Raw genomic sequence first — 12,705 nt, 5'->3', positions numbered from 1 at the left:
TTGAGTGCTGCTAAAACCACTTACTTTACTACAGAAAAAATAATTAATGCTATCCTTGTATCACTCATTTGGTTTTGGCAAAGGTGGGGTCAACCAGTACAAAAAGTAAAATAAAATGAACACAGAAAAAAAAAATTCTTACAAAGTTAAATTGTATGTGAGCGACGAATATCCATTAATGAGTACACCAACAGATGAGGTAATTGCTGAAGTTACTGGTTAGTCCAGTTATATGGTAAATAATGTTCGAGTCCATAGGTATTATTATTATTATTATTATTATAAGAAGTTACATATGTTTTGAGAACTTAATGTGTGAAACCTTGACAACAAATACAAACAACAGAGATTTCAAAAAGACATCCTCAAAATAAATGATAAATGCAAAAGAGAAAAGAGAATGAGAAAAATAAAAGCATCTTTACTTTATAACATTGGAAATTTTAATTAACAAGAGATTGCTTCCTGAATATACAGTTCACACAACTGATCTGAAAAATGTTATGTTACAAAAGCAGCTTTAAAAGTTATAAAATGAGATGGTGCAAATGCACATGGCAAGATATATCAGGTACACCATAATGATATTACAACTATTTCTAAAACCCTTGATAAAATATTCAAACTCTTAAAACCCACCTCCTCCCCAATTTGTTGCAATTAGGTGTTCCCACATCTGTCAAAAATAAAATAGTAACCTGTTATGGTACCAAAAGAAAAGGAAATATGTTCATACCCTGATGAAAATTAGTGCACTGGAGTCTCCCACTTTGTACTTTCCTTCAGATACCTTGATCATTGGAAACTGAGAAGGGCAGGAACAATGTCCCAAGATTTCCCTCACCTGTTGAAGCAAATGTAAATAAATAAAACAAATATTTAGTATAAAAAGGCATCAATGAAATGCATATTAATTAGTATACACACACACATAAATAAATAGTACATATATGGAGACTCTGGTGGCAAGAAGAGGCCCCAAAAAGTCCTCTCAAAACATGTTCCTAGAAACAGCTGGACAGCAACACTGGGGGGACTCTATGATTAAGGGTCTGAGATGCAGGTCTGTCCCAGAGTCAGAGAGTCTCGTATGGTGTGTAGCTCTGTGGGTGCAGAGATGGGAGACCTCCTTGGAAAGGTAGATAGCCAGAGCAGGGTTGGATCCAGTAGTCATTGTTCGTGTTGGAAAAAATAATATATCTGAGAGCAAATGTTGTCAGTGCTGCAATTCAAATTTAACATGTCAGATGCCAAGTTGAGAAGCAGCATTGACAAGGCAGTCTTCTCTTAAGTTCTGCCGGTGCCACATGCTAGCCCAGGTAAGACCAGTGAGATTAGAAAGTTTAATACAAGGCTCAGATCTTGGTGTAGGACAGAGGGCCATAGGTTTATGGAGCATTGGGATGACTCCTGGAACAGATTGCATCTGTTCTGCAATGACACTTTACATTTGAACTGTAAGGGCACCAGTATATTGAGGAGATTTATGAATAGATTAGTTGAGAATTGTTTATAATTAGGGAATGGGGGCAGGGAGATTAGGACAAGCCATGTTTAGAACTTCACATGAAAAAAAGGAACAGTAATGTAAACAAATACATAAGATAACTTAGAAATTTCTAGTCCAAAGTTAAGTAAATTAAGTAATACATTGTTTGCTTTACTACTGTAAGTATCAAAAATTAAACAAGTTACTTTAAGTTGTATTTAGTAAAGTGTAATTATTAGGTCATAGCAATGAGAGAAACTGGACTAACTGTACAAAAGCAAAGTAAACAAAATTTTAAAATGCACTCTGCAGCAATTTAACAGAGTTTATTAAAATACCAAAAACAAGTTCTGTTGGTATTCAACATTTTTAATAGGATTGAATTTAATAAGACGATTGAACATTAGGGTCTACTGACCATAATACAGTGTACTTCAGTGTTTCGACAGAATGAAAACACAAAAAACTGTTACGTTTAACCTTCATAGGGAAATGTTTGAGCAGATGCAGGAATGTCTATCATGGGTAAACTCGGATAAGTTTTTAAGTGTGGAAACAGTCTGTAGATAGAAGGGTGTCTCAAATTTACCACAAGTGTACAAATACGATAGGGTTCTAACATCTACAACATCAACAATTTATTTCTTGAATAGCCCAAAAATCCCACAACGAATGCCTTGATGGGCTTTAACAGACCCTATTTTTTGACAGCCTCCTTCTGCTGCTGCTTTGATTGTCTAAGAAAACAAGAAGAAAATCCCCCCCCCCCCCCCCAAAAAAAAACGAACAAATCTTGGACAGGGCAATTCAGAGAGAGACTCCCTTCTAAGAAGATATGTAATATATGTCAAACAATGGGGTAAATACAACACACAAAACAGAATACAAGTAATCCTCTTCAAAGAGCTAGATAAAAAAATCTATTATTGCCATCGCAGAAATTCAAGAGTACAAAATACTTGGTTCTTGCACAGTGCCCCCCACCAAGTGCAGGCGCAGTGCGCTGCAAGCAAAATCTCAAGGCAACAGTTATATCCAAATTAATTTTCCATCAACAAGATTCCACTGTGTCTATTCTCCTTGCCTCCCAACTCTGATATAAACCTTCAACTCTCCCCCAATTTTCCTCACTTACTTGACCCTAAATACCAGTATGAAGATTCCCCAAGATGGCCTAAACTGCATTCAACTCTTTGGTTGCAGAGTTTGCAGCAGCCCACCTCATTCATGTCAATGATAAACCAGCATATCATGAGGTGAAACAATGGGACGTACTGCGGTTGAGATCAATGCTTTCCGGTAACTCTGGTTTTGAGAAGAATCTGTCATGGGAGGGACAAGAGGGAGCGAGTGAGGCGGGTATCTGTGCGAGTGTTTTAAATAATGAAAGGAAAAAAAGTGCTTTGAAATCGAGGACCCCCAACCAAGACGGCGTACAAAACAAAACGTGGCAGACAGGCATATGCTACTTGTATAAAATACATGCAATAATGACAACAATATTGAAGCAATGATGAAGCAAAGGGGAGATGCTAAACTTAGGTGGCCGCACGCTGTGCCTGACAGTAAATTCCAACCGATCTATTCAAACCAATATATACAGGTGCTGGTCATAAAATTAGAATATCATGACAAAGTTGATTTATTTCAGTAATTCCATTCAAAAAGTGAAACTTGTATATTAGATTCATTCATTACACACAGACTGATGTATTTCAAATGTTTATTTCTTTTAATTTTGATGATTATAACTGACAACTAATGAAAGTCCCAAATTCAGTATCTCGGAAAATTAGAATATTGTGAAAAGATTCAATATTGAAGACACCTGGTGCCACACTCTAATCAGCTAATTAACTCAAAACACCTGCAAAAGCCTTTAAATGGTCTCTCAGTCTAGTTCTGTAGGTTACACAATCATGGGGAAGACTGCTGACTTGACAGTTGTCCAAAAGACGACCACTGACACCTTGCACAAGGAGGGCAAGACACAAAAGGTCATTGCTAAAGAGGCTGGCTGTTCACAGAGCTCTGTGTCCAAGCACATTAATAGAGAGGCGAAGGGAAGGACAAGATGTGGTAGAAAAAAGTGTACAAGCAATAGGGATAACCGCACCCTGGAGAGGAATGTGAAACAAAACCCATTCAAAAATGTGGTGGAGATTCACAAAGAGTGGACTGCAGCTGGAGTCAGTGCTTCAAGAACCACCACGCACAGACATATGCAAGACATGGGTTTCAGCTGTCGCATTCCTTGTGTCAAGCCACTCTTGAACAACAGACAACGTCAGAAGCGTCTCGCCTTTGGACTGCTGCTGAGTGGTCCAAAGTTATGTTCTCTGATGAAAGTAAATTTTGCATTTCTTTTGGAAATCAAGGTCCCAGAGTCTGGAGGAAGAGAGGAGAGGCACAGAATCCATGTTGCTTGAGGTCTAGTTTAAAGTTTTCACAGTTAGTGATGGTTTGGGGTGCCATGTCATCTGCTGGTGTTGGTCCATTGTGTTTTCTGAGGTCTAAGGTCAACGCAGCCGTCTACCAGGAAGTTTTAGAGCACTTCATGCTTCCTGCTGCTGACGAACATTATGGAGATGCAGATTTCATTTTCCAACAGGACCTGGCACCTGCACACAGTGCCAAAGTTACCAGTACCTGGTTTAAGGACCATGGTATCCCTGTTCTTGATTGGCCAGCAAACTCGCCTGACCTTAACCCCACAGGTAATCTATGGGGTATTGTGAAGAGGAAGATGCAATACGCCAGACCCAACAATTCAGAAGAGCTGAAGGCCACTATCAGAGCAACATGGGCTCTCATAACACCTGAGCAGTGCCACAGACTGATCGACTCCATGCCACGCTGCATTGCTGTAGTAATCCAGGCCAAAGGAGCCCCAACTAAATATTGAGTGCTGTACATGCTCATACTTTTCATGTTCATACCTTTCAGTTGGCCAACATGTCTAAAAATCCTTTTTTTGCATTGGCCTTAATTGATATTCTAATTTTCCGAGATACTGTATTTGGGACTTTCATTAGTTGTCAGTTATAATCATCAAAATTAAAAGAAATAAACATTTGAAATACATCAGTCTGTGTGTAATGAATGAATCTAATATACAAGTTTCACTTTTTGAATGGAATTACTGAAATAAATCAACTTTGTCATGATATTCTAATTTTATGACCAGCACCTGTATATACATCTGAACGGATGTATATATCTAAACCGATCTATTTAAACCAATATATATCCTAACCAATGTATATATTTACGAACCAATCTTTTCTTCCTGAACGGCCCCTCATAACAATATATAATAAAGAATTATAATTATTAAATGAATATAATTAATTGTGAATAATAAAGTATCTACAGTAATCCCTCCTCCATCGCGGGGGTTGCGTTCCAGAGCCACCCGCGAAATAAGAAAATCCGCGAAGTAGAAACCATATGTTTATATGGTTATTTTTATATTGTCATGCTTGGGTCACAGATTTGCGCAGAAACACAGGAGGTTGTAGAGAGACAGGAACGTTATTCAAACACTGCAAACAAACATTTGTCTCTTTTTCAAAAGTTTAAACTGTGCTCCATGACAAGACAGAGATGACAGTTCTGTCTCACAATTAAAAGAATGCAAACATATCTTCCTCTTCAAAGGAAACAGAGAGTAAAGCAAACAAATCAATAGGGCTGTTTGGCTCTTAAGTATGCAAAGCACCGCCGGTACAAAGCTGTTGAAGGCGGCAGCTCACACCCCCTCCGTCAGGAGCAGGGAGAGAGAGAGAGAGAAACAAAGTCAAAAATCAATACGTGCCCTTTGAGCTTTTAAGTATGCAAAGCACCGTGCAGCATACTTAAAAGCTGCACACAGAAGGTAGCAACGTGAAGATAATCTTTCAGCATTTTTAGACGAGCATCCGTATCATCTAGGTGTGCGAACAGCCCCCCTGCTCACACCCCCTACATCAGGATCACAGATAGTCAGCGCAAGAGAGAGAGAAAGAAAAGTAAGTTGGGTAGCTTCTCAGCCATCTGCCAATAGCGTCCCTTGTACGAAATCAACTGGGCAAACCAACTGAGGAAGCATGTACCAGAAATTAAAAGACCTATTGTCCGCAGAAATCCGCGAACCAGCAAAAAATCCGCGATATGTATTTAAATATGCTTACATATAAAATCCGCGATAGAGTGAAGCCGCGAAAGGCGAAGCGCGATATAGCGAGGGATCACTGTATACATATATCCAGTATTTGGACTTAATAATCTTCATGTGGGAAAAGGCTGACTCGCATAAACAAGTAGAGCCAAATAATGCAGTCAAGGAGGTAGCACATTTCCTCATGTTTGGGTTCTTTTCCTCTGTGAGTAAGTTCCTAAACTGTCCAAGAGCCCTAGACTTCAGCTGAATGTCATCCTGTAGGTGTCAAAATCTCGTCCTCAACTGTAGAGGAGTTTTAGGTGAAACAGTGTTGCAATTTTTGATGCGGGTGAATCACCCTCAACATCTTCCCTAAATGGATAGCACTTAAATGTAGCGATTGGCTCAAGTAAAGCCGAGTCTTGAAACCGTCTGTCAAAGTCTGACAGGCAATTTTCAATCTGCTCTGTGTAGCGTATGCTGTCACGTTGCGCACACGCCTTCCATTGCGTCTCCAGCTCTGATGCGAGGTTTTGGATGTTCCCCAAATCAAGGCACTGCAGCTTTGAGGACAGATGTTGCATTTTTCGTTTGAAAGCATTAACTGAGCTAATCATATTGACCATGGAGTTCTCGTTTCATTGCAGCTGTAAATTAAGCTCATTCAACATGTTGGTCAGATCGGAAAAAATATGCCAAGTCTAGCGGCCATTGATCGTTAAGTTGCTTGTATTCTGCATGTTTAATGACAAGGAGAAACTCCTTGTTCTCCAGCCAGGGGTCTTGAAATCTCAGCAGGAATTTCTCCCTAGCCATCTGTCTCAACGAAGACCTCTTATCATCTCTCCATCTTGGAAGGACTTCTTATGCTTAATGATCGAGTGACTCACCCGGAACGATGCTTCGGTGTGTCTGCCTTTGCTTTTGAATTCAGCCGAGTGAAAAATGACGGCTGTCCAATTAACTGCGATTTTAGTTCCCTCTCCTCTCCTTTCTCTTTCTCAGATCGTTTTTCGGAAGGAAGTCAGTTTTGTAGTTTTTATGAACAGTTCGAAAGCGCCTCTCCACATTTTCCTTCTTTGGACTAGCAATGATAGATTGAAAAATCAGACAAACGCACTTTGATTGTGACATTGTGAGAAAAAAATCCTCTTCCAATTCCACATCCAGCCCATACCCTCCCCAAACAATTATTATTTTTTTTTAAATCCCTTCTTTAATCGATATAAATTGGAAGGCTAACTAGATCACAGCCGGAGTTTTGCAGTATCTCGCGTGTTTGATCGTGCGTGCGGGATGACCAGTGCGTTAGAAGAAAAGAGATCTCACACTGGCCGCCCTGTATGTCAATCAAGTGGCAAATGCCATAGGGAGGATATATGATAGACTAATGTTTAAAAAAAATTTTTTTTGAATGCAACGCCATCTACCTGCACTACCTTTGCGATCTACTGGTCGATCGCAATCGACGTATTGGGCACCCCTGAGTTAGATTATACCAGAATATATATAGTCAGCTTGTGAGGGTTATAAAAACCTCCCATGAACTATGCACTAATATATAGGCAAACATTTAATATAACTTAAATAACTAGCAAATGGTTCTTACAATGCTGATTAACAGTTTAAGAGAAAACTCTTTATTGACAAGTCCATTAATGTCAAAAAATGAGATCATCACTGTAGAACGAAGGTCAAAAATTCACATTTGATCAACCCAGCACAATGCCACTCTGTGGAATGATTAACCCTGTTGTACTATTGGCTGCTTCCAGGAATGTTTGTCGCTCCTCAATCACCTGGAGCTAGGGAATCCATTCCCGGGTTCTGGATTCCCGGAACGGCCAAGCTCGCATTTTTTAAGCTCGTGTTTAAAAAAAAAAAAAAAATCAAAAAATAACAGTTATAGTTGAAAATAATTAAGGTGGCGCCATTGCTGCAGCTTGCACTTCATCAGACAACAGCTTTGAACAGCAACTTGAAATTGCAATGCGTCAGTCTGTTGCATCCGCATTATCTGTGCCAAGAAACTTGCCATCACAGAATGATGACAAGAAACTGGATGCATCAGTAAAAGCTGAAATGGCAGTGTTTCAGAGCAACAGCAAGTGCGGGCATTGTTTAGAACAAGTGTATCAGCATCTGATGATTGTGCCGCCCACTTCAGTGGAGGCACAGCATGCTTTCTCAGCAGCTGGCGTACTTCTGCACGAAGGTGCGCTCTTGCCTGGATGACCGCACGCTGGACACGTTAATAATAATAATAATTCATTTATATAGCGCTTTTCTCAGTACTCAAAGTGCTATCCACACAGGGAGGAACCGGGAAGCGAACCCACAATCTTCCACAGTCTCCTTACTGCAAAGCAGCAGCACTACCACTGCGCCACCTGTGAGGACGTTGTGCTTTCTACACTCTTATTACCGCAACTAAAGATCAATGTACTTATATGACACCATGAACTGCATGTAGATAAGGCTAGTCTTTTATTTGTGTCAACATATTGCAGTAGTTTTATTAAAAATAGGTGTCGGTCGTTCTAAAACCGTTCACATGTGAGATGCCCGTGCACTGTGTCATCCCCGGGAGCCCGGGATTCCCGAGAATGAAATGCGGGATTCCCGGAAATGGATTCCGTACATGGAGCATAAATTTTCTCAAGTAAAAAGGCCCACTGACTATTGCTGTATGTCTACAGCTTAATGTATATTTTGTCAGTATTACTTAAAATATGTGCTTAGATATATACAAAGCTGTGTGTAAGCTGCTGATTATATGTGGTGTCAAAATAAATTTGCTTTTAAGACAATGCAGTTGTTGTACTTGCTAAGTTCACCTCACTTATGCATTATGCACTGTTAATTCATGACTATTACCTTGTCAATGGCTGGAACAACCAAGAGATTTTTCTGTGGTTGACAACAATTTAAGCACTTTCTAATTCTGAACTCAAAAGCATCTTGGCTCCCTACCTAATTACCACTCTATCATAATGCTTTAAACAGTTGGTTGTTCAGTTTATATATAGACTGAATCTGTGCTTGGCTATAGCATGCTCTGCTTTTTTTTTTTTAAACTTGTGCCATCAAGAGGTAGCAGCACACTACTGGTTACATCAGTCTGCTACGTAACTGGCAGTGTGAAAATCCGAGCAAGCTCTTTAAAAGCGTAGCATCTCAGCAGCTAATACATCTTAAACTTTGAAAAAACCCTGGCATTGCAGCCTAAGGGATTAAAAAAATAATCTTTGCCCTTTATGCATTGCAACCAGGCATTATTCCTTAACCCTTTAACCGCCAACTCCCTAAATGTTCCCCATGCCAGGAGAAATCTGAACAATTTTCGTTTTTTTACTTTACATTTATTCAAGCGGTATTTACCTGCTGAAATGTTTCAAATAAATGGTCAATCAAAGGACGTAGCTTGAACAAGCAGTCACGGTTTGGATCTTTCTTATCTGGCTCAGATAATGGGCAGCAGTCCCGTTGAGATGCTGGGGATACACCCACTCATCACCTTCATCCGATGCGTCATCATTCACAGTATCATGCAGCGCACGTTGCTGATCATCATTGTCGCTAAAATCTTCTTCAGAACTGCTACAATCATGATCAGAATTATTGTCCAAAATCGCCTGCAAAACCTCACTTGAAGTCAGTTTACGTTTCGCCATATTCACAGCTTTCACTTTCGAATCATGTCACGTGAGCGGCCAATACAACCGCAGAGTTGTCGAAATACAACGTAGTAATAATACCCACGCCAAACTGTCAGTTATACTATGCGCCAGGCATTCATATAACCACAGGCAAATGTGCCAGATAATTCCGGCAGTAAGGCGTTAGCAATAACGCAACGATGCCGGATATATCTGGCAGAGTGCGGTTAAGGGGTTAAACTATATTATTCATGCTTTTTACATAAACTTTTATTAGTTGTTATGGTGTTGTACCCATTAGGTTCATCAAAATACCATAATTTGAAAATTCAATACTACGCTAAGTATTGAAATTAGACATCTATGGACCACCCAGGCTGGCACTGCCAGCTGATCCTGACACAAACAAGCGTGGGACACAAGTTCAAGGCACACATGTTTTTTATTTTTACCTCGTGGGAAACACCGTCCCCATTTCTCCTAGCACAGCCCAAAGCATCAACACAGCATAATACAATAAGTCTTCCTTCGCTCTTTCTTTTCTCCTCCACTCCTATGGGCAAGCTTCGTCTTCCTCCTCCCGACTCTGGCTCCTCCTAGCAGTGGCTACTGACACTTTTTATAAAGGCACCTGGAAGTACTCCAGGTGCTTGATGACTCATTTCCGGCAGCACTGCCTATAAGAGCTCAGCAGCTCTGGCTGCGGCACCCCCTGGCAGTGCCTGCAGATACCAACAAGGCTACTCCAAACTCCAACTACCATGAAGCCCTGTGGGAGTCCGAGGCACCGCTGCAACCCAGGTGGATTGCCATCTAGCGTCCCGGGGGAGGTAACGCTCTGGCCACGCTTGCTCCCCTGGTCCTCCCAGTGTGGAGGCGTTCCGGCAGGGCAAGGGCTCCGGCTGCACGCTACACATCAATTTTTACACCAAATACAGTATATATGGTAGTTCAACAAAACATTTTATTGCAATTCTATATGCATAACAACTTTTACATTGATAAAAATATAAATTTTAGCCATTGGATCACTGGAATAATTAACTACAAATTTACGATCCGACTACTTTAAGTTAATGTTAATGGTAAATTTGCCTTAATGATTGCTTAGTTTGAACTATAAAGTAGCTTTAACATTGTTAATGGAAGAGTTTGTTCCACTCCCTATAGATAGAGGTTATAAAATGTCCTTAATGTTAGCTCTGTGTAACAACAGTTTTTATCTCTTACATTGAAGTTAGACAGCTAGAAAGAAATACAAACTGATAGACAAACGGGCATTAAGGACATATAATTTTCAGACCGTTTTGTACATAGGTGTTAGTGTATGTGAAAACAGATTAAAATCTTAAGAAATGTAACCTAGAAAGTTAAGCCTCAAGCAGAAACCCATAGGTAATACATTTCCTTTCCCCCCTTTTTGTACTTGTATTATCAACTTTTTTCCTTATTTTTTGTGGGAACGGTTTGCTCTGAATTTCACTAAAACCTTTAAATGAAGTACAGAAGCTCTGAATCGCAGTTAAATATTATGGGATAACCCTTCTCGTATGGGATACTTTCACGTACGCACAAGATGTTTTCACATTCATACAAGATGAAGTTAAATTTAAAAAATTACAAAAAGTACACTTCAGGGCTACCTAATTATGCCTTTACCAAGGCTACGGCACTTCAGTTTGACGTCACTTCCATCTCTTGTAACGCAGTGATCTAAAAAGCAAACGGGTGGACTTTTATTTATTAAAAGATATTTTCACGTACATATGAGATAAGGGTTATCCCATAATTTTTTTCACTGTGCAGTCCAGAGCGTCTGTAATGAAGATACTTGGAATGTGCATTTTTCTCATGGAATACTGGTAACACTCGACAAATGCAGTTACATCAGTAGTAGTCAATAGCCTTAGAGTTAACCTTAATTAACATAACAGCCTATTCCAAAAACTACAGTTCTTATTCACTTACAGTAATAATCCTATATAGGCAGATTTGACTTTTGAGATGGTTTCTCTAGAAGAATGAGGAAAAATGGCCATCATCAAATTAAAAAAAATAATAATCACATCCAATTACACTCAATGCTGTGTCAAGCATAGCCTTATGTCTGTTCCTCTAAGCCACAGTTTTAAATGGTGATGTATCACTTCACCAGGAACAAAACTCATCAACTGTGTTTTGTTGCTTAGTGGTGCCAGATGCTTCATGGAGGTATTTATAAAATAAAATTTAAAGAGAGAGAGAGTTAGAGATACCCCAGTGTGGAATTTTCCATTTGTGATGCCATATCTGAGCTCAAAAGTTTCAGATTTTGGAATTCCAGATTTGGGATACTAAACCTTTACTTACTAATAATAGCACCAGACAATGGCAAAGTCTTTCATGCTGATTAGCATGTGCTAAAAAAAAAAACATCACTATACTCTGTACACAAGACTATAACGACCATGAAAAACTAACTTCATTAAAAATTTCACCCAAATTTTAATTAACATAATTATAACTGAAACCATTAGCTAAGTGCTGCAAATATTATTTTCAGCAGGTTAATTCAAGGAGACAATGTAGAAAAGTAAAACTGCAGTGACTCATCTTCAAGGTACTTTGCCAGCTAATGTCATATCACTCACACAATGTCTGGAAGCACTAACTATAAATACCCTTTTAAATAACTGACCTGAAAAGATTACACAATAAATCAGATCTGTTGCATTTGCTGATTTTAGTTTTCCAACGGGAAATAGGCTGAACACAGTTTGCATGACTCAGACTACTTGATATGCATCCAGAAAATTCTTGATGCCAGCATATTGTTTCACCTTTCCTGGTAACTAAAGAAACAGCATGACATCTCAAATATTCCAGTGGGGAAACTGAGCAACCAAAAAGTTACCAAGGCATCAAACTAAAGTTTCAATTGGAAAAGAATTTACCTGCATTTTATTAGAAAATAAAATTGTATATATAGCTTGCCTGTTCAGTTACAAGAACTCCAAATATAATATTTACAATATGAAACAGTGTGACTGAAAATTCAGCATCCTAATCACCTGGCATATGTCCTTAAGAATGACAAGGTCCCAACTGACGTAGCTGAAATTCTACACACTCGTTGACCTAAGTTATAAAAGGCTTTTGTAGTTAACACAGACTTTAAACCAATTTAAAAATATGCATTGTATATATTAATATCTATAGCAGGAAAAAAAAAAATACAGAAAACACCTTACTTTATCATTCGAATGATGTTCATTTCAACTGTTATCTGGTGACTAGGGAGGCACAAACAAGGTAGGTCCACTGACAGATGGATGTCCCATCAGCATCAGAAATAACTGAGGATGGGGCCAAAAATGTCCCTAAAAGTATACATAATACAGTGATCCCTCGCTATATCGCGCTTCACCTTTCGCGGC

At 39.2% G+C, this 12,705-nt stretch overlaps 1 protein-coding gene across 1 annotated transcript in view; it reads right to left on the bottom strand.

Annotated features, from left to right (window-relative positions):
• gas2l1 (growth arrest-specific 2 like 1) overlaps positions 1-12,705 on the bottom strand; it is a 66,970-nt gene that overhangs the window by 31,452 nt on the left and 22,813 nt on the right. The window contains exon 3 of the mRNA XM_028808455.2: positions 737-844. Within this exon, the coding sequence (XP_028664288.1) occupies positions 737-844 (108 nt within the window). The remainder of the gene's footprint in view (positions 1-736; positions 845-12,705) is intronic.

The sequence above is a fragment of the Erpetoichthys calabaricus genome, chromosome 1 (genome assembly GCF_900747795.2).
Source record: "Erpetoichthys calabaricus chromosome 1, fErpCal1.3, whole genome shotgun sequence".
NCBI lineage: Eukaryota > Metazoa > Chordata > Cladistia > Polypteriformes > Polypteridae > Erpetoichthys > Erpetoichthys calabaricus.
The sequence above is the reverse complement of the archived record's forward strand: the minus strand, read 5'-3'. Positions and strand labels throughout refer to the sequence as shown.